Source organism: Moschus berezovskii, chromosome 1, assembly GCF_049115385.1.
Source record: "Moschus berezovskii isolate FMDL1 chromosome 1, NW_MosBer_1.0, whole genome shotgun sequence".
In the NCBI taxonomy this organism is placed as follows: Eukaryota; Metazoa; Chordata; class Mammalia; order Artiodactyla; family Moschidae; genus Moschus; species Moschus berezovskii.
In genome coordinates this window covers 117,514,899-117,537,934 of record NC_142460.1, presented here as the reverse complement: position 1 = coordinate 117,537,934, position 23,036 = coordinate 117,514,899, and the positions used below count along the sequence as shown (strand labels likewise).

Below are 23,036 nucleotides of genomic sequence, written 5' to 3'. Positions count from 1 at the left end.
AGATCATGGCATCTGGTCCCATCACTTCCTGGGAAATAGATAGGGAAACAGTGAAAACAGTGTCAGACTTTATTTTTGGGGCTCCAAAATCACTGCGGATGCTGACTGTAGCCATGAAATTAAAAGATGCTTACTCCTTGGAAGGAAAGTTATGACCAACCTAGATAGTGTATTAAAAGCAGAGACATTATTTTGCCAACCAAGGTCCCTCTAGTCAAGGCTATGCTTTTTCCAGTGGTCATGTATGGATGTGAGAGTTGGACTATGAAGAAAGCTGATCACTGAAGAATTGATACTTTAGAACTGTGGTGTTGCAGAAGACTCTTGGGAGTCCCTTGGGCTGCAAGGAGATGCAACGAGTCCATTTTAAAGGAGATCAGTCCTGGGTGTTCATTGGAAGGACTGATGCTAAAGCTAAAACTCCAATACTTTGGCCACCTCATGTGAAGAGTTGACTCACTGGAAAAGAGTCTGATGCTGGGAGGGATTGGGGGCAGGAGGAGAAGGGGATGACAGAGAATGAGATGGCTGGATGGCATCACCGACTCAATGGACATGAGTTTGAGTGAACTCCGGGAGTTGGTGATGGATAGGGAGGCCTGGCGTGCTGTGATTCATGGGGTCGCAAAGAGTCGGACACGACTGAGTGACTGAACTGAACTGAAATATTCAAATCATAGCATTATATCTCCGGCTCCACAAAATTCATGTTCATTTTGCATGCAAAACATGATCATTCCATCTCAATAGCTTTCAAAGTCTTAATTTCATCTGCTGCTGCTGCTAAGTCACTTCAGTCGTATCTGACTCTGTGTGACCCCATAGACGGAAGCCCACCAGGCTCCCCCATCCCTGGGATTCTCCAGGCAAGAACACTGGAGTGGGTTGCCATTTCCTTCTCCAATGTGTGAAAGTGAAAAGTGAAATCTAGCATCAACTAAAAAAAAAAATCTAAGTTTAAAGTCTCATATAAATATCACCTGAATCAGATGTGCATGAGACTCAAGGTATAATTGATTCTGAGATAAATTGCTCTCCAGATGTGAATCTGTGAAATAAAAAATATTACGTGCTTCCAAAATACAATGTGGGAAAGGGAGTGGGGCAAACTCTCCCAGGCCTAAAGGGAGAAATAGGAAAGAAGAGGGTGGCAGGTCCCAAGCAAGTCCAAACCCAACAAGGCAAACATCAAATCTCAAGGCTTGAGAATAATCTTTCATTAGATACTCTCCCTGCTAGGCCCAGTGGGATATGGGAATGACCTTCTGTGCACACCGGGATATACCTGCCCCCATGGCTTTGCTGCAGGCAACCCACGTGGCAATCCTCACTGGCTTGACTTGCATGCTTGTAGCTGTTTCTGTCTGGAACTGCACACCAGGGGCTCTGCTGACTTGGGATCATAGGAGAAGCCATATCCACATGGCTCCACTGGGCATTTTCCTGGCAGGGATTCTCTGCAGTAACCTCATCCTCTCTGTGGTCTTCTGCCTGGGTTGAGTGCCCACATCTCTAGATGGCTCCATTCCTTGATACCTAGGCAGAGCAGACGTCTCTGAGGGTTCTGCTGGGCAGGGGCCTGGCCTCCACAGCTTTGGTAGCATTGTTCCCATGGTTTTAGGTGGCACCACCTCCACAGTCATGGGCAAGGGTTGTCTGGTCTGTCAAAATCCAAGTGATATATTCCCAGCTTCTGATACCAAAGAGGAAGCCTTAATGATCTCTAAATTGTCGTTGAGGTCCTTCTTCTCTTGTTTTGAGGAATACCACATATCAGTAGCTCAATAGCTTTATGGGCCTCTCCTATAAAGTTTAAGAAATCTGACTACTTTCTTTCATTCCTTCCTATCTCCTTCTGCTCCAGGTCAAATGGGCTGTTTTCCTTTTGGGTGGCTATAGTCATTATTCACACTGTTCAGAAATTTACATATAGTTCTGATACTGTGTCAGCTGTACTTGGAATGAAATTTGAGACTCACCAGGATGTTTATTTAAACTGCCAACTGAATTCTGCACATGCAAATGTAACTTTTTCCCTTCTAAATTTTGCCTTAAAATGTCACAATGAAAGGTATTTATGTCGCACAAAGTTTGTGAATTAAATACCCAAATGCCTGGGTTGTTTGGGAACAAAGGAATAAAAAAGGAGAACATTAAAATTTATAGAAAAGCAAATAGTAACCATTAAAGCCAGTTAGTACGATCAACAGATACATGAATAAACAAAATGTAGTATCTATTTTCCAATGCTGCAATATCATTCAGTCTTAAAAAGAAATGAACAGCAAAAATTAATACAACATTGTTCAACTATACTTAAATTTTTTTAAAGAAATTCTGACACATGCTTCAACATGGATTAAACCTTGAAGACATTATGCTAAATCAAATAAGTCAAACATAAAAGAACAAATACTGCATAATTCTACTTACATGAGCTACCTAAAGACAGTCAAATTCATAAAGAAAGTAGTATGGTGATTACCAGGGCCTGGAGGAAGGGAAATGAAGAGTTATTGCTTAATGGTTACAAAGTTTTGGCTTGGGATAATGAAATGTTCTAGACATGAATAGTGCTGAAAGTCTCACAACAATGTCAATGTACTTAACGCTACTGAACTCTGTGTTCAAAAACGGTTAAATGGTAAATTTTAAGTTGCCTATATTTTACCACAATTTTTAGAAAATGGATGGAATGGGTGCAAGAACTGACAACCAATCCAATGCAGGATTGGGCAGAGGGTGGGAAGTGAGCACAGAAACAGACCCCTGGGAGCTTGGTGTATGATGTTAGACATTAAAATCAATGGGGAAAGAGTGGGCTAGCCACTGAATAGTGTTAGACAACTGGTCACTGATATGGTAAAAGATAAAATTATATCCCTTCAGCATTCATGAATTAAATTATTATTGAATCCTACTATCAAACTATGAAAGACTAAACTTCAAGATTTCAGAAAAAAAATATTAATGGTGACATCTGTGTGACATCAGTAAAAAAAGATTTATTAAACATAGTATGGAAAGCTGTATAAGCTTCCTAGGGCTGCTGAACCAAAGTGTCGCAGACCAGGTGGTTTTCAACATCAGAAAATTGTTCTCTTACAGTTCTGGAGGCCAGGAGTCTAAAATCAAGCTGTCAGCAGATTTCTGAGGCTCTGAGTGGAATCTTCTCTTGTTTCTTGAGTTTCTGGTGAGGACTGTCAATCCTTGGGGTTCCTTGCTTACAGCTTCATCACTTCAATCTCTGCCTCTACTGCCACGAGGACTTCTTCCTGTAGGTCTTTCTGCTGCTAAATCTCCTTCTTTAAATAATGAGGCCACCAGTCACATTCTATGAAGGACCCAACGTATTCCACTAAGACCTCATCTTTACTAATTATATCTGCAACAAACTTATTTCCAAATAAGATCACATTTCTGAAGTACTGGGGAGTAGGACATTGACATTATCTTTTGTTGGGACACAGTTCAATCTGTAACAAAAGCATTAACCATAAAGGAAAGGACTGATAATATTTTAATCACGTTGTACAAAAATGAGCAGTTTCTTTCTTTCTTATGTAAGACCTGTTAGATAAAAGATACCATGAAAAAGACATTAGAAGTTCTTTTCCCCATTGTTACTAATCTTGTTACTATAAAACGTTAAGCACAAAATACACAAAAACTACATATTTTAAAGTTATTTTTATTGAAAAAGTAACACATATTTTTATTTTTATTATCTTTTTATTGGAAAGTAGTTGCTTCACAATGTTGTGTTGGTATCTGCTGTACAACAGTGTCAATCAGTCATAATTATATGTGTATCCCCTTCTTCTTTCCCCAATCCCACTGTTACTGGTCATCACAGAGTGCCAGGCTAGGCTCCTTGTGTTACATAGCAGCTTCTCACCAGTTATCTATTTTACACAAGATAGTATGTAAATGTTAATGCTCCTTTCTCAATTTGTCCTCGTCTCTCCTTCCTCTACTGCGTCTACAAGGCCATTCTCTACATCCATGTCTCCATCTCTTCTCTGTAAATAGGTTCACCAGTACTATTCATCTAGATTCCATGCTGTTCAGTCACTCGGTCATATCCAGCTCTTTCAGGGACTGTGGCCTGCCAGGCTCCTCTGTCCATAGGATTTTTCAGGCAAGAACACTGGAGTGGGTTGCCATTTTTTTTTTCCTCCAGGTTAGAATCCATATATATGCACTAACATATAATCCTTGATTTTGTCTTTCTGACTTACTTCACTCTGTATAACAGATTCCAGGTTCATCCACCTCACTACCATTGACTCAGACTCGTTCCTTTTTATGGCTGAGTAATATTCCATTGTATATCTGTATACATCTTCTTCATTCATTCATCTGTCAAAGGACATCTAGGTTGCTTTCATGTCCTGGATATTGTAAATTAGTGCTGCAATGAACATGGGGGTAGATGTCAATTGTGGTTTTCTCAGGGTATATTCCCAGTACTGGGATTGCTGGATCATATGGTAGATTTATTCCTAGTTTTTAAAGGAACCTCTATAATGTTCTCCATAATGGCTTTATCAACTTACATTCCCACCAACAGTGTAGGAGGGTTCCCTTTTCTCCACATCCTCTCTAGCATTTACTGTTTGTAGATTTTTTGATGATGGCTATTCTGATTGGAGTCAGGTGGTACCTCATGGTAGTTTTGATTTGCATTTCTCTAATAATGAACGATGTTGAACATCTTTTCTTGTGTTTATTGGCTATCTTTGTGTCTTCTTTGGAGAAATGTCTGTTTAGGTCCTCAGCCTAATTTTTTATTGGGTTGTTTGTTTTTCTGATATTAAGTTGTGTGAGATGCTTATATAAGATTAGATATCAATTACAGGAAAAAAAAAACTGTAAAAAACTCAAACTGTAAAAAACAAATGAGAAAAACATCAAGTAAACAACCTAACCTTACACCTAAAGCAAGGAAGTTAGTAGAAGGAAATAAATCATAAAGATCAGGGAAGAAATAAAAAAGAAATGAAGGAAACAATAGCAAAATCAATAAAACTAAAAGCTGGTTTTAGGGAAGATAAACAAAATTGACAAACCATTACTTAGACTCATCAAGAGAAAAAGGGAGAAGACTCAAATCAAATAAAATCTAAATAAGACTCAAATCTAAATAAAATTAGAAATCAAAAAGGAGAAGTTACAACAGACAATGGAGAAATACAATGGAATTTTCTTACTTCCAAGTTGAGAGTCCAGGACAGCTACCACAAGGTCCTAACCTATGCCACTGCCTTCGCATCCTGCTTGCAATGACCATGACCTTTCAGTCTTCTGGTATCTTCACAAGAGTAGATGGTAAAGAAGCAAGGATGTTAATTGCTACACAAATGTTTCCAAATTGAAAATCTTCTAGATTTCTGGTGGTAAGGTGGGAAGCCCAAAAGAGGGCTTCCCAGGTAGCTAAGTGGTAGAATCCAGGATACCAAAAAAGCTTGTGTGGTAGATATTTTGGTTGAAGTTGTTCTGCTCAGGCTGCCTTACTTTCACCACATTTTTGAACTATGCCACTCTGAAAAGTGAAAGGTCACTCTGGGGGCACGGTTTTTTCTTTATAGATCATTTAGCCAATTAAAAAGGCTCCGAAAAAACTGGCTTCTTGGTCCAGGTCAACCAATCGCTCATTAGTTACAGAGACAAAAATTCTATCATTTTCCTTAAGCTCAAATATTCCTCCTTGATAGATGGAGTAGAGTCCATATTCTGAATCTTTAGACCAACAACTATTTCTAGCACTTTTCATCAGCAATATAGGGTCAGGATAGTTTGTGTATTTGTAAATATATTGTACCATTTGTTTGATTTTTTTTCTGTTCTCTTCTGTTGAAACAGTTCCCAAAATTTCCTCAGGTTCCTGAAATTGAAAGTATGTTTGGGAATAGATGTAATAAAATCCTTTTTGATGGATAACCAGCTCTCCATTCCTTAAGTGCAAATTATTCAAGAACGAATGTCCTTTTCTTGATGACTCCCAGGAATCTATTTTATGGCCCATAGCTTTTCCATTCTTGGAGCCTGGGATGAAGTTTGGAGAAAAACAAAATTAACTTGTAGTAAAGCAAGGAGTTTCCCGATAGCTGTGGCTAGACAGTGCTTTGGTTGGAACTGTAAAGAATTTTAATCTAATTTAAAATTCACACTCCCTCAATCTTCCAAGGAGTCTAAATTCTAATCATATAGAAATCTGGAGGCTCCCATGCCACTGTGAACTGTTTGAAGTCCCCTATTTTGTTGTACCTTGACTGCCACACTCAGCTCTGAATGGTACCATGGGAATGGTTCATTAGGATAGCAGTCTACTCCTGGGAAGAATTTCTGTCCAGAACCCCTGCCTCCTTTCCTGTGCTGGTGAGCTCAGATTGACAATGCAGAAGGAAACCAAAAGAAACATATCTGTTCCAAGCCTAGAGCTCATAAATTCCTGCTACTCTTTTAGGTCTTTTTGGATTCCTCCTTGATCTTTCTCAGTAACCCAGTGTCAAAAGCACCTTTCAAGCAGCAGGCATCTCGAGTCCAATAAGGCAAGGTACAGGGTTTGGCAAAAGCACCCAGATTTAAAGATCTTCAGATCTTTGGATCTTTAAATGCTGAAGACTGTGAATGAATATGGACCTTACTGAGATAGGATATTCCTTTAAACTTTGGGCTCATCTCTATGATTGGTGCAAAATTTAGTTTTTCAAGAGTTTAAAACAACCACCATATCATCTGATGAGCCGTAAACAGGAATAGTGAAATAACAGTCTCACAAATAGGCAGAACACATCAATTACCTCCAAAAATACCAGTTCAGGAATACCATGAAGGCATCTGCCCAGAGTAAAACCAGACAAAAACCAACCAGCCAACAAAAAAACCCAACAAACTTTTCATTCATTAACTGATGCCTGAAATACCTTTAACCTAGGACAAAATCTCTCATAATAATAAAAGCACTACTTACTGAGTACTTATAATGCACTAGCATTTTGCATTCATCTTCACTATTTTGTGAGTTAAAGGTTATCTCTACTTTTTATGTGAAGAAAATGAAGGTTGGGACTTCCCTGGTGGTCCAGTGGTTAAGACTTTGCCTTCCAAGTCAGGGTGTTTGGATTTCATCCCTGGTTGGAGAGCTGAGATCCCACATGCCTTTTGGCCAAAAGGCCAAGGATCATGTTGTGATTCCACAACATAAAACAGAAGTGATATTGTAACAAATTCATTAAAAACATTAAGAATGGTCCACATCAAAGAAATCTTTTTTTTAAAAAAAGAAAGAAAATGAAGCTTGATTGAGTTAAGTAATTTCTTCAAAATGAAGAACTTGGTAAGGAGGGGCTGGGATTCCCATGTGGGTGTTTAGATTACAAGACTAACACAGTAACTTCAGCAATACATGGATACCTGTTCTCCAGTTAAACTTAGGCTTGACTTATTTGGTTAAACTGACATATGAAACTGACATTTCCATAAGTGCAAAGTGGTCAAATATTGGCCATTTTTTCTTTTTGTGGTCCAACCTAATGCAAATGTCACTGGGAGGGTTTGGTGACTAATTGGAAAAGTAGATGGCTGATTTAGAACCTTTGCAGAAGAGAAAGATTTGATGAAAGAGTGAGAAATTACTTTTAAAAATAAGAAAAGCAAAAATGGGGGCATGGGAAACTCTAAGTTCTCTCATTTCAGAATTTTCTTGAGGCCAGTTGTGCCAGGCAGTAACTAAGCTACTCATCTTGTAATCTTGCTTCTGAAAAGAGTCAATCTGAGACTTGATTACTACTGACCATTTTGTAGATAGCCATTAAAACATTTCATATACAAAAATAAATTATTTATAACAAATTCTTCCCTTCCCTTCCTTTAAACCATATATTAATAATTTCTCTTACCTAGAACTGGCAATGTGCTTCTTTTCCGATTGTTTCCAGTTATATGAGCAGCTACCCTCTTAGGACCCTTTTCTCTCTCTAGGTAAGGAATATATTGCTTTTCTAAAAGAGAAACGACAAAGAATCATCAGCACTTGTCAAGCTACTTTGCAAATACATTGCTGTTCACAGCACTTGTCAATCAAGCATAGTAAACACACTTGACTCCCAAAGTTGATGATATGGGTTTCCATAAAACCAACCTACATTTTAGTATTATGAGTAGTCTACTTCAGCCTATGTTTAATTCACAAAGTACTTTATATAGGAGGAATAAGCAGTATCTTGAGCTATAATTTATTGGCATTTCAGGGGTAAGGTTCTACTAGAATATAACAAAGTAAAGATCCTGACACTTTTACTAAGCAACAATAGTAACCAAACTGTGGACGTATAATACTCCTGCTGAGGCATTAAAAGTGTACAAATAACCAGGTACTGGCAACTTTCCACTTTGAGCTATATGTAGAAAAAGACTGACACCAGTTTTCATCATTTCAATTATTTTTTCCTCTTAGCTAGCTACTACCTACTCTAAAGGAAAAACAATTACAAAACATCATTCACTATCTCAGATGGGGTTTATGGCTCAACTTTCTTCGTGGCCACAGAATTCCACGGTTTACATGTCCATAGATGTCACAAACTGGTATCCAGCAGTCACTTCCCTCACCTCCCAAAAGGTATACGAAATGACATAATGGTCATGATAATCAGTGTATGAGCATATAAATCACTGATTCACTAGATCATAATAAACAAATCACGTTTACTGACCACTATCTGAAGTACTCTAGAGCAGACTAAATGACTACAAATTCAACAAATTACTCTTTTAAAAATCAGCTAAAACTTCCCAGGAGGCTTACATTGGTTGTTAAGATAAATTGTATGGTTTCACCAAACAAGTATGTCCACGGACAAGGCAGTGCTTCCATGGGGGATTCAAAGATTAATCACTGATAGTATAATCTGAGCCTTCAAGGGACTTACAGTGTTCAGGGAAGATACAAATTAGAAAGTGAAAATTGACCCATGTGAAATAGAAAGGGTGATGAAAAATTCCTCTTTGTTGGAAAGCTGAGTCAGGGGAGGTTTTGGACTAAGGTCCCTTCATTCACTTACTCCAGCAAACCAAAGTGCCCGTTACATCTATGCCAGGCACTCTTCTAGGAACACAGAGAAATAACTACAAACAAACGAAAGCAAGAAAGCATTTGAAGTGCAGGACAATTATCTGAAATGAGGGAAGAGGGAGAGGCTTAAAGCCCACAACAATGGGAGAAGGGCGTTCGCAGAGATCTAGAACAGTGTCCCCAAGACAAGATGCACACAGCCTTCCTGGGACACAGGCATCAGAGGAATTCAGTTTCAGGCTTGAATGAGAAGTTAAACGATAGAGGATTTGAATGTTAGGCTAAGAGACTTGGATTTTACAGACATGAGAAGACTCTGAACAGTTTTAATCAGGGAAGCAAAAAGATATGTGTTGTGTTTTAGGCTAAACTAACTCATAGTAAGGTCTGATGGTAGAAACCGAGAGGGCTCGAGATTGGTGAGTTAGCAGACAATTGTAATTGATCAGATCTGAGAATAGGAAGCTTCCATCTAAACTAGTAGTAGAGGAAACTGAAATGAGGTGACAAAATTCCACAGGGGAGAAAAAAATAGGAAGAAGACTTTATCTATCTGGTATCGTTACTGTTTCAGGATAGTGCGTATTTGTACTATATTGAAGACCCAACACAGCATGGGGATGTGTGGTCAATTACATGTTACTCTCAGAATGCTCAGCTTTCATAGTTGATGTGTTCATTTACTTTGAACCTCCAGCGATAAATAATTCATAATGTCTTGACTGCTCTGAGACTTTAACACTTGGCTTTAAAACATTCGGTAATGGAATCCAGTTACAAATATCTTGCATTTGAGGTCAATGCAAAGATATAGGAAAGCCTAGATATAAGAGAAAATTTTGAGGAGAGGAAATTTCCTACAGACTATAGCAAACAACTCCCAGACAAGAAGCCTATGAATATGTATATTTGGGTGTCATGGATACATTTTGGTATACTGAGAAATATATGATTTCTGCACCCCACTGGGATGAATATAAAAAAGAATATTTTTCTCCCAGAAGTGAAACTAGTCCATGCATCTTCTGTAAACCATGGATCTGGTGTTCTTCATTAGAAGAGTTGGAGGGACTTCCCTGGATGTCCAGTGGTTGAGAATCTGCCTTGCAATGCAGGGGATGCAGTTCAACCCCTGGTGGGGGAACTAGGTGCCATGGAGCAACTAAGCCCATGTATCACAACTACTGAGTCCGAGCACCACAACCAGAGAGTCCATGTGCTGCAAGGAAAGATTCCACATGATGCAGTGAAGACCCCGTGCGCCACGACTAAGATACGAGGAGGCCAAATAGACAAATATCTTAAAGAAAGAAGAGATGGCATGTTCATTGTTCCCGCTACTGCCTTTGGCTTTGGGGAAATGACCAGAAAGAATGCTTAGATCCTGGGACCAGGTCTTGCCTTCATATTTAATAAAGGATGGTGGAGGTTATCAAGGGATGAGGAAGCTGATTGTAATGGGAAAGGATAGCTGGAAAGTAAGAATACATCATTAACCAAATATCTATTTTAAAAACACTGTTTCTCCTCTGCCCGGATGGTGTACTCCAGGACTTTAAGTCTGTGGTACATGTATGGAGGCCTGTATGACCGTTAGTAGGGGAAAATGGGGTTATGGTGAGCTAAATGTGAAGAAGCAGCACATTTAATTCATCAGTTACATTTACTTATGTCTTGATTAACAAAATCTGTATTAAGAATTTGTATGTAGACAGTGGTGGTGGGACAACACTGTGAATGCAGTAATTGTCACCAAATCATATGCTTCAAGATGGTTAATATGTTATGTGAATTTCACCTCATGAAAACATGCATGTATACACACACACACACACACACACACACACACATGCAGGCAGAGTTGGTGCAGGTAAGGACCAGGGGGATAAAACGGAATCTACTAGGTTTGAAATATAGAGGTAAGTCCAGGTATAGAGAGGTGAGAGAAATAGGCATGTTTTCAATCTTTGTAGATCTTTTATGTAGTAGGGAATCAGAACACAGAGAATGTATATATATATATTTTTTTCTTTGATTTATACACATGTACTTATTAAAGGGGGCTTCCCTTGTGGCTCAGCTGGTAAAAACGCTGCCCACAATGCAGGAGACCTGGGTTTGATCCCTGGGTGGGGAAGATCCCCTGGAGAAGGGAAAGGCTACCCACTCCAGTATCCTAGCCTGGAGAATTCCACGGACTGTATAGTCCCTGGGGTCACAAAGAGTCGGACATGACTGAGTGACTTTCACTTCACTTCACTTATCAAAGGAAACTAACAAAATAAGTATGACAGAAAAACAGGATGTGGGGGAACTCTCTTAGAAAGCTGGTCAGAGAAGTTCTCTCTGAAGAGGTGATGAGGATGGAGGATGAGAAGGAGCTGTGAAAATCCAGGAATGGAAGAAGCCAGACAGAGGACCAGGGAAGCCGGTTTGGTCTTCTCTGAAAGACCCACTGAAAGGGGATGTGGGTCAAGAGCAGTTGGCTGACCATCAGTGGATAACCAAACCCAGGCCGGCTAGAAGTCCAATGCGCTATCCATTGCGCCACAGAGCCGGTTCGACCATCAGTGGAGATGGCAAAGGTGTGGGGACTGCAGAACGAGGATTTTGGGTGGGGAGAAGGATTGTTGGGAAAGAGATGATGGAGTAAAATTTTTGCATAAAGAAAGGCTTAGAACCTAGGCATGGTCAGAAACAGAGAAGATGGGTAACTTCGGACCCCTCATTTTTTTCCAGCTATGCTCCAGAAAGCTACCCACATTAGAAGGCAAAAACAAAGAAAGGAAGAAGTTGAGATGAAAGGTAAATCCACAGTGGAAGAATTAAATTCCCATGAAATAAAGTTCATACCTGAGGTGGGCCTCAGATTTGGTTCAAATGCCAATGCCAAAAGGGAAACAGAATCAAGCATCTTGAGTTACTGAGCATCGGTCAGAGGTGGGACGTTTGGGTGGGAGTAGAGAGCAAGAGGATGGAGAGGTACTCACCTTATCAGGAGGCTGACACTAGAAAATTAAAATAACAACAAAAAATAATACCTGGATTTGTAGGAATCATTTCCTCAAAGGTTCTCAAAATCATCTGCAAATAGTATTAAATAAAGCTTGTTAATTTCCCTAAGTATTTAAATTGATTATTGAATGTCTATGGCTCTTCTTGCTGATGTCTAACAGGGAATTTCTGCATTTAAGATATCAACTTAGGCAGCTTTAATTTGTTCAAGCAAAGAGCATGTGGGGTAGGGTGGGAGCTGGGGTAAATACGGAGGCAGCTGTCCCTACTATTGATGAAAGGATGGTCCTCTGTCTGAGAGACTTCTGTTTCTGGATGAAGTCTTTGAAATGCCATGCCTGGAGCACCACAGAAAGGAGGAGTCATTTTTCTCCTAGTTAGGTCAGCCTAATGTGCTCAGATTTCCTTGTGGCTAATAGACGTGATGGCCATGTCACCTCACTTTCTGGGAGGTGTGTCTGCGTGCAAGCATGTGTATAAGTGCATTGTCTGTGGGTCTGTGCATTGTCTGTGTCTGCACGCATGCATGTGTACAAGTGCACTGTGTGTCTCTGAATGTATGTGTGTGTTAGATTCCAGGGGCTTTAAATTATTGGACATTCCCAAGACGGAAGGTGTAAGGCGGTCTCCCTTTCTCTCATGACACCATAGACACGCCCAGCCCATCCAGTGGTGACCTAGCACCGTGTCACTGTCTCATTTCTGAGAATGTGGCTGAGACATTCTCACCATAAAGAGATCTTACCAAATTTCCGTCTCTTACTAAACGTCTCATATCATTTTCTTTCCCCACTTGCTAACCAGTGGGGAAAACCAGTAAGAAAGAATGCAATTGAACCCTTCTGTTCAACGAGCCCACCCTGACATGACTCACCCATGGCTTTAAGCTCCTTTCTACTCAGTCCTGTCGCCCGTCCCTGCTCACCTTTCCATTCACCGTTGTTAATCACATAATTATCAGAAACTTCCTCTGTACTCCAGCCCCATATCTGCGCTTTCCTTTGTCAAAAGCCCTGACCACAGCTAACAGGTTGGGGCTCCTCTGGGGCAAAGGACACTGCTGTGTGGGAGGGGAAGCAAGGGCCTCAGCACATTAGCTCTGTCACTGGCCTTCTGAGCCAGAAAGGAAAAAGGAGGAGCAGGAAAAGGCTAATTCTTACAGTGTGGTAGGCAGAAAAAAAGAATGATTATAATGAGACTTCCCTGGTTGTCCAGTGGTTAGGACTCTGCCCTCCCACAGCAGGGGGCACTGGTTCGATCCCTGGACAGGGAAAAAAAGATGCCTGAGAAATAAGATGCCACGTGGCACAGCCAAAAACAAAAGCACACAACAACAACAAAAAAAACAGAATGGTTAGAATATAAGCAGATGGACTGGATTAAAGTTTGTTCATTATCAGCCCCGGGCAACTTTTCTCAAGTTACTTAACTGATATGGACTATTTTATCTTTTTTTTTTTTTTTAGAAAAAGAAGATAATAATGATTCCTTCCTCACAGCTATTTGAGGATTGGGGAAGATATTAATAACTTGTGGAATGTCCATAAAGGACATTTATAGGAAATGATCTGTTTGTTTATATGGTCCCTGGAATTATAGGGAAGTCTTTCCCCCTCCTATCCTACACTCTCACCTGCCCTGGGTGTCCTCCCTCTCTAGTTAGCAGCAGGATGTGAGAATCGGGGGAGGAGAGAAGCAGGAGAGAGACATGTAAAACCCACCCACACTGCTTCTTTCATCTCCCCACTTCCTGCCCCAGCATCCAGCCCCTTCTTAGTTTCCAGATTTCTACTCTACTTCTGAGTTTCTTTCCTCTGCCACCAGTGGGTTTGCCATCCTCCCTGATCCCAGGGGCCGTGGGGTCTCACTCCTCAGCTTCCTCAGGACCCTTTCCCAAACCTGGGTCTTTCCTGGTCCTTGTCACTTGAGGCAATAGAGTTCCAGCTGCTTCAGGACTGCCTGTGTGCAGCGAGCGCCCCACCTGTGTTTCCAGGGCAGCCATGGAGCAGATGAGTTTCTAGGACAACCAGGTGGAAGTCTTATTTTATTTGTCATAGAAATAGCATCACAGGGGATGTCTGGGCTTTACTGTGAGGGCTGCTTAGGGTTATAAATTGGAGCTACCCACCAACATAACGCTGTGTGTATAGAAAGGCACACTGAGCACCAGACGGTAGACTTATAATCATTTCTTTAAAACACATCCTCCTCCTGCTCTGGGAGTGTCCCCAGTAATTGTTTAAAGAATGATTGTGTATCATAGTTTACAGGGTATTTTCATATTTGTATTCTCAGCTGATGTTTCCAGATATGCAGAAGGTAAACGTTACTAACACCATCTGACAAATAAGAAAGCAGCCTGAGAAAAGAAACTCTGTTTGACCTGTCATGTCACTCAGAGTATAATTATATAATCCCATCTAGTGAAATAAACTGTTAGCTACCACAACTTTTCTGCTAGAGAGCCTATGTAAGCAGTTTTCACAAGCAGAAAATAGTATTTTGTAATGTGTAATTTACTGTGAATTGAGATGCCATCACCTTCAGTTTCTCAAAATATATATCTTTTTTCCCTTTTCCTTTCCTCTTTCTTCAGCTCTATATGTGTACAAAAATAAAAGACTTAATTCCAGAGAACAACAATGTGGGGAAAATATAAAATATCAGTATTTGGTTTCTTTTGTTTTCTGAATAGCACAAAAACCACACGCACATCCTTTATTAGTGTGTGACCTTGGACATATTCTGTCCGTGCCTCATTTCCACAAGGTAAGATAAAATATTTAGACTAGATGAGGAAGCTCTCTGGAAGAGAGGAATAAACTCTAGAGCAGGCTTCAATCAGGACCCACTGTGGGGTGGGTCCCACCTTTTCCTAGTTCTGTGAATTTAAGGACAATCACTTAAACACTCTGGGTTCCAACTTTCTCCTTTACAAAATGAGGACTCTAGACTTCATGATCTAAAATATTCTTTCTCCTCTGACCTCTTATGCCCACTGGTAAAGTGACACCGTGGTTCACCTACCTTTTTAACAAACAGTTGGAGTTGTGACTTTAGTTCCCAGCAGGGATTGATCATACTCTCATCATCTCTGGAGTCCCAGGAATAGTCATCTTCCTCCAAGAAGCAAGCCAAGCCACTTTTGAAGTATTTGTCCTGCATCTGGGTTGAGATGGATATAACACAGTATTACACACAAGTGCTTTTTCTTTTTGCTCTTTTACAAGTCAAAATAACAGAAACTGATGCCATGTTCAGAGAAGTCTTAGTACCTTGGATAAGCTCATTGCCTGAAGTAAAAGTAAGCATGCGGTCTTCCATCCTTTGAATAAAGGTAAGCAGTTGGATGTGGGAGAGAGGAAACAGGTGTGGGCCAGGCATCTGGGGTCACGATGCCTTTGCGGCCCTGCCTTTGGATAACTGTGTGTCGCTCAACCAATTGCCTCTTCACTTCAAAATCTCTTCTTCATTTGCATTTCAAGCTGGTTCCCTGTGGTGATCTCTGAGGTCTCTTCCAGCTCTGACATGGTATGACTCCCACTCTACAGTTGGAAACCCACACAGGTACAAAGTAGGCAGTGGAGTCTGTTTACATTCCGGGATCCTCTCACCAAATTAATCAAACCTTTTAGGGCAATGGTAATGTTCTATTTCTTGATCTTAGCTTTGGCTATCTTGGTTGTTTTTGTTGTTGTTAAGTCACCAGGTTGTGTCACCCTCTCTGCAACCCCATGAACTGCAGCACGCCAGGCTTCCCTGTCTTTAACTCTCTCCCTGAGTTTGGTCAAACTCACGTCCATTGAGTCCGTGATGCCATCCAAACATCTTATCCTCTGTTGCCCTTCTTCTCTTGCCCTCAATCCTTCCCAGCATCAGGATCTTTTCCAGTGAATCACCTTTTCACATCAGGTGGTCAAAGTATTGGAGTTTCAGCATCAGCCCTTCCAATGAATATTCAGGGTTGATATCCTTTAGGATTGACTGCTTTGATCTCCTTGCTGCCCAAGGGACTCTCAACAGTCTTCTCCAGCACCACAGTTTGAAAGCATCAATTCATTGGTGCTCGGCCTTCTTTATAGTCCAACTCTCTTAGCAGATTCTAGCTATTATTGTGATGTCTGCTCTTCTGGATAGGAGAATCAGGACTACATTGCTGTTAGATATTTGAATCTTGCCTCATTAAGTTTACAGCAGTTAGAGATTTACCTGCAGAGACTTGAAATACCATTTGAAGGTTTGCTCCCTCATTCTGATTGAAGGTAAACATTTACAGTGACTAGATCATTTTTTGCAAAGTTTGCACTTGACATTACACACACACACACACGCACAACTTATGCACACACACTCCAATCTATCTGGAACACTCTGGGATGACAATTGATTAACCTCATGAAGAAAAACAGGATGTTCATGCAAGTTCAGATGGGTCTTTTTTCCTGTTTTCATTTTTAACAACTGGAATTCAGATATTATTTCCGTATACAAATCCACTGAAATGCCTTTCTCTGGAGAAATAAGTGGGAAAATAGTCATTTTATCTGTTATTTGAATGAAGGGGACTTCAAATCTTGAAGGAAATATCAAACGTAAGAATGATCTGCTTCCTTCTGTAGAAAGACAACCTCATTCCAAATCAGAATGACTTAAATACTGATGAGAACTTTCGGCGAGAGTCATGTGGGTCTGTACTGTCAGCCACGTACTCCTTGGACATTTGATCAGGTCTCTCAAGCATAGAAGTGACAAACCTGACTTAATTCCTTCCCCACTGGCATAGAACATTCATTTACTTGTAAGTAAATGCTTATTTTCTTTCTTCCTTTTTAAGATTACAGGAGTAAAACATTTGCCTAGGAGATGCAGTGAGGGTGACAGGTAGGAGCCACCTAAATTATGACTGTAGATGAAATTAGGCACCATTCCTTTGTCCCTACCCACCTCCATGTTCTTCAACTGTAGACATTCATTTTCATCTGCAATTTATGTGGGAGCTTAAAAAGCCTTTCCAAGGAAAGAACTTAATTTAGAAATATAAGAGCATGTCTAGCAAACTGCAGGGAGGATCAGAGAAAAGAGCTGGATTTAGCAGCAAGGCCTTAGGAAAGTTCCAGAAGAATAGTTTTATTAGACATTGTCCAGTCCAACAAGACTAGGTATTCCTTGGTCAGGTACTGATTCGATGAAACTGAATAAGTAAGCTTAACTGGGATTTCCCTGGTGGTCCAGTGGTTAAGACTCTCAGCTGCCAATGCAGGGGTACAGGTTTGATCCCTGGTTGGAGAACTGAGATCCCACATGGTGTGGGGTGCAGCCAAAAGATTAAAAAAAAAAACAGGCTTAACTAACTTTCGTAACCTATTGGGACAAAACAATGTGCCTGACAGAAAGGAGAGAGCAACTCACCTTCTTACATCATAGCAGTTGGAAAGTGCCCAGGAGGTGGGGTCAGGGTTGGGACAGGGCAGAGTTAAGAGGTGCTGGGATCAGGTGGTCAGGGTAGCTGACAGCCCCTGTGAAGTCAATTGGAGTTTGAGAGGGTGGAATAGACCAGGGGCCAGCCCAGATCAGGACCAACTACTGGCCTCTGGAGATCCTCTGGCAATTTTCCAGAAACATTTTCAGGAGGTGGGGAAGGATTTCCTTGAAAACTAAGGTCCTAAGGAGACATGGGAGGGAGTCTGACAAGCTAGTGTGATTCCACTGTTAACCCAGATTTAATGAAACCCGAAGATGTTGAGGATACACAGGCACCCTGGAAAACAGAAAATTATAGAATACTTTTCTAAAAGTAAAACAAGTGAAATCCTCCTTGATCCACCCTCATTCCACCTCCTAGTTTACCTTTGGAGGATCTCTTTTCTATAGGGTTAAGATCAGGCTGGGTGTGGGCAATTTTGCATATGGTTTGGGCTTCCCCTGTGGCTCAGCTGGTAGAGAATCTGCCTGCAAGTTGGGAGACCTGAGTTTGATCCCTGGGTTGGGAAGATCCCTTGCAGAAGGGAAAGGCTACCCACTCCAGTATTCTGGCCTGGAGAATTCCATGGACTATACAGTCCATGGGGTCACAAAGAGTTGAACACGACTGAGTGATTCACTTTAGTTTTTTTTACTTTACTTTTAAGACTATATAAAAATGTCATTTTCTTTAGATCTGTATGACAATCATATGGATGGCATGACAGTTTCACAACATTCATTGTAGAAAATTGATAAAATATAGAAAAATAAAAAGGAAAAAGAGGCACCCATAATCTTATCATCTAGAGATCACAACTTATTTTTCCTCCAAGATATTTTCATGCTTATGTATTGATTTCTGAACAACAGAAAGCCTCAGCCACCCTGCACCCCTTCCCCAAGTTTCCTATTTGGTAGTTTCCTTCACACACCTGGGCCAATACGGGTGAATGACACATGGGCAAGGGAGTGCTGTGGCTATTCTAGGAATGATTAATGATGCTTAATCTCTCTCCCCTCTTCCTTTCCACACCCATTCACACTTTGAGAGGGCATTTCCTATAGCACTTCTGCAGCTGGGACTGTTTTCTTGCTAACCACATCTGGAGATTGGGGGCAAGGGGATAAGTGTGCTTTTTTTAATTTGGACACTTCTAGAAGGAGAGACAGCTATGGCACTGGGTGCCTGTGCTCCTGTTCTAGGAGCCCTGGTTCTGAGATTTAGATTCCATTCAACTGCTGGTGGTGCCATCACAAACACTGTGGTCGTCCAGGCCAGGTACAACCAGTCCTTGGCAGGGCTTTAGGTCAGCTGTGTGGACTCCTTTGCTGGCTGGCTGGCTCAGAGACCTCAAGGTGGCAGTCCTGACCCTTTCTGCTGCCCAGCTCTTAGTCTCTGACAATCAGTTTCTGCAAACCCCAAATAGCAGAAAGGATCATTTATGGAGCCCAGTGGATAAGGGGCTCCTCCTCCTTTTTCTTCACTATCTATGATGACACAGCAATAGGTAAACCCCTTGTCAAACTTTCTCCGAGACATAGACTTCGGAGGCTAAGCCCATATTTATTGTTTGTGCTTACTGGCCTCAAGGCTTCATTGTGAGGGTTCAATCCAACATCCCTCAGCCCTCCTCAACCCACACTCCCTATAATCCTCACCCACTGTATCTTCTGCAAATTTTCCCTTGCCAGAGTAGAACCTGTGATCTGATTTAGGAAATTAATACGTGTATTGAATATGCTTTTCCAAACTCTACACAGTCATTCAAAGAGACTCAAATTCATTTTCCCTTGCAAAAATTTCTGATGAAGAGGGTGTCAACTTCAAGACACTGCTCTTCAAGACACACAACCTACTGAGCACCTATTTAATGCCTTGGTTCAAAATTGGGTTTTACCTTTTATCTAACTTCCCCAAGCCTTAGTTTGCTCATCTATACAATGGAATAATTATATTTACTTTATAGAATTGTTATGAGGATGAAATAAAACAATATTTTGAAAGTTTCTGAAACATAGTATTTGCTCAATTCTCAATTCTCCTGTTTTTGATACTCTTAATAAATTCTTCTGTGCATCTATACAGAAGTGTACAAACATATAAACATTTCTGTGCTTAGTTGTTCAATCGTGTCTGACTCTCTGTGACCCCATGGACTGCAGTCCGCCTCTGTCCGTGGGGATTCTTCAGGCAAGACTACTAGAGTGGGTTGCCATACCCTCCTTCAGGAGATCTTCCCAACCCAGGGGTTGAACCCAGGTCTCCTACGTTGCAGGCAGATTCTTTACTGTCTGAGCCACCAGGAAAAATACAAGAATACTAGAGTGGGTTGCCTATCCCTTCTCCAGGGGTATCTTTCTGATCCAGGAGTTGAACTGGGGTCTCCTGCATTGCAGGTAGATTCTTTACCAGCTGAGCTGCCATTGCAAGTATATAAACATGTAATCAGAAAGAGTGTGTGCAGGTGGGAAGATGTTAAGCTTTGAAGCTTCCATTTTTTAGAATTAAAAAAAAAGTTGACCACATACACAGGTAATTGCATGACTTAGATCAGTAAAGAACCAGTTGGTTCAGTTTTAAAATGAGGCCAACTTTTAATATGAGCAAGTTGAGGGAACCTCTTGTATATGAAGACACAAATTCACTATTTATACTGCAAAGTAAATAAAACTTTGGACATACTGGCTCCAAATTGGAGAACAAAGCAGTATTCCAGTCTCTTGTGCAGACATAGAACTAAAAAACATGATTAGAGTTACGTTGATTTTTTTCCTTATAAATACAAACTCTTTGAAATTGCCCTATAACAAAGCTGACTTTACTGGTCATCTAACAGTAGTGATCATTTTCATAATTACTTGTAGACTTTTTTATTTGCTTAATTTTCAAATGCAATTCCCAGCCAAGTGAGAGCCAAGTTTATACCCCACAGGATATACAAATGGCATTTATTTCCTTAACAGATAAACACTGTTTTGGCACAATTTATATTTGTCTAAGACCCTTAGCCTTGCATTGCCTAGCCAGCTGACAGATTTGATGTTGCCTTGCCACCATGCATCAGGGTGCTGTGCTGGGCATAAGAAGGAGATAGGCTAACCCTCCTGATGCCCTGCTGTGATGGGAGGAGCATTACCTATAAGCTGAGCAGAAGACCTGGGTCCAGTTCTGCTTCCAAATTTCTGCCTGAGCTCAGAGAAGTCATTTCTCTGGCAGTCTCAAGCCTCATCTATAAAATGGAGTTGTCCCAAATTCCTTTCAGCTCAAAGTTCTTGACTATATAATATATAAGTAGCCAAAATGTACAGAGAAAATCCTACATTGTTAGTGGGAATGTAAATTGGTGCAGCCATTATGGAGGACAGTATGGAGATTCCTTAAAAAAACTAAAAATAGAGCTAACATATGGTCTAGCATTCTCACTCCTGGACATATTTCCAGAGAAAATCATAATTCCAAAGGATATATGCACCCCAGTGGTCACTGTAGCACTATCTACAATAGTCAGGACATGGAAGCAACATAATGTCCATCAACAGAGGAATGGATAAAGATGTGGTACATATATACAGTGGAATATCACTCAACCACAGAAAAGAACAAAATAATGCCATTTGCAGCAATAAACCTAGAGACTGTTATATTGGGAGAATAAACCAGATAGAGAAAAACAAATATCACATGATATCATTTACACGTGGAAGGTAAAGAAATGGCAGAAATAAACCTATTTTAAAAATAGAAGTTGAGTCACAGATACAGGAAACAAACTTATGGTTACCAAGGGGAGGGATAAATTGGGACACTGGGACTGACGTATACACAGTTGGAAGGACTGATACTTTGGTCATCTGATGTGAAGAGCCGCCTCATTGGAAAAGACCCTGATGCTGGGAAAGATTGAAGGCAGAAGGAGAAGAGGGCAACAGAGGATGAGATGTCTGGATGGCATCACTGATGCAATGAACGTGAATTTGGGCAAACTCCAGGAGATGGTGAGGGACAGGGAGGCCTGGCATGCTGCAGTCCATGGGACAAAGAGTCAGACATGACTGAGCGACTGAACTGCAAGAAAAATGTATAAAAAATATATAGTATATATAAAATAGATGAATAATAAGAACCTATTGTATATCACAGGGAACTTTATTCAATACTCTGTAATCACCTATATGGGAAAAGAATCTGAGAAAAGAGTGGATATATATAACTGACTCACTTTGCTATACAGCAGAAACTGACATTCTAAATCAACTATAGGCCAATAAAAAATACATTAAATATATATGTGTGTGTGTGTGCTGTGTTTAGTCTCTCAGTCGTGTTTGACTCTCTATGACCCCATGGACTGTAACGTGCCAGGCTTCTCTGCCCATGGAGATTCTCCAGGCAAGAATACTGGAGTAGGTTGCCACGTCCTCCTCCAGGGGATCTTCCCAATCCAGGGATTGAACCCAGGTCTCCCACATTGCAGGGAGATGGTTTACCATCTGAACCACCAGGGAAGCCCAAGAATATTGGAGATGATAGCCTATCCCTTCTCCAGGGGATCTTCCTGACCCAGGAATCAAACCAGGGTCTCCTGCATTGCAGGTGGATTCTTTACCAGTTGAGGTACCAGGGACTATATAGAAAGCCAAAAGCTGAAGTTGGCTTATTCTCAGTAATTTTGCTTTCAAAATCCACTGGAACTAGCAACATTTGGAACACACCACAGCATTATTGCAGGTGACTTAGAGCCCGTCTTTGGATTAAGCCTTGACTGTACCCTATGTCCCAGTAGAACCACATTTGTGAAGGTTGGTTACTCACTCAACAAGTATTTAGTAAACACCTGCTTTGTGGGAGCTCTGTGCAAGCTCCTAGAGGTATAGAAACCAAGAGCAGACGCAGTCCTCCCCTGAGGCAGCTCCTCTCTTCCCCAAGAATTTGAGTCAAGAACTCTAAAACGTTAAGCAGAAAGCACTCAAGGAATGGCAGCAGTTAATATTATAACATACTGTTGAAGACAAAACTACCTCAGCAGTTTCGTTTCCTACATCTGCTAGAATCTGGTGGAGCCAGTTCTGTAACTATACTTTGTGCACATAATCCCTTCAGTTCACTTTTGCAAAGTTCTCGGTAATGATAGGCATTAGCAGTTAGGGTCCCCGGGCAGGGCAGAGAAAGAGAGATTTCTCTTCCTCTGTAAAGTCTTCACAGAGGAGCCAGCAGAGGCAGTCAACCAGACGGTGCTGAGAGCGCCTGTCAGGGAGCGTTTGCATTGTACTGACCTGCTTCAGCTCCTTGTTGAGATACATGTAAAACACAGCCATACCAAAAGCCTGCAGCAGCACTGTGAAGACGAGGATCAGCACGCAGATCTGTCCAAATCTGGAGCCCGGAGCCTGCATCAGGGACATGGTCGCTGTAGGCTGGGACTCCTGCAGAGTGAGTCAAGCAGCAGATTAGGACTGTGGTAGGGTGGAGCAAATTTGT

The 23,036-nt window shown here is 41.0% G+C and overlaps 1 protein-coding gene across 1 annotated transcript; it reads right to left on the bottom strand.

The window, feature by feature from the left end:
• Positions 1-3,673: 3,673 nt before the first annotated feature.
• On the bottom strand, positions 3,674-23,035 carry TNFSF10 (TNF superfamily member 10). Its single transcript, XM_055409893.2, has 5 exons — positions 22,832-23,035; positions 15,122-15,259; positions 12,121-12,163; positions 7,905-8,006; positions 3,674-6,048 (listed from the first exon to the last, which is right to left on the bottom strand). Exons 1-5 carry the CDS (start codon positions 22,958-22,960, stop codon positions 5,597-5,599), a joined length of 864 nt encoding a protein of 287 aa, XP_055265868.2. The 5' UTR covers positions 22,961-23,035; the 3' UTR covers positions 3,674-5,596.
• Position 23,036: the final 1 nt, after the last annotated feature.

Coding starts and splice junctions, on each gene's coding strand:
- TNFSF10 (XM_055409893.2), bottom strand. CDS start 22,960: ATGTCCCTGATGCAGGCTCCGGGCTCCAGATTTGGACAGATCTGCGTG. Junction 15,260..22,831: donor TCAACAAGGAGCTGAAGCAG/GTCAGTACAATG, acceptor ATCTCAACCCAG/ATGCAGGACAAATACTTCAA. Junction 6,049..7,904: donor AAGCACATTGCCAGTTCTAG/GTAAGAGAAATT, acceptor ACTTCATCCCAG/GCTCCAAGAATGGAAAAGCT.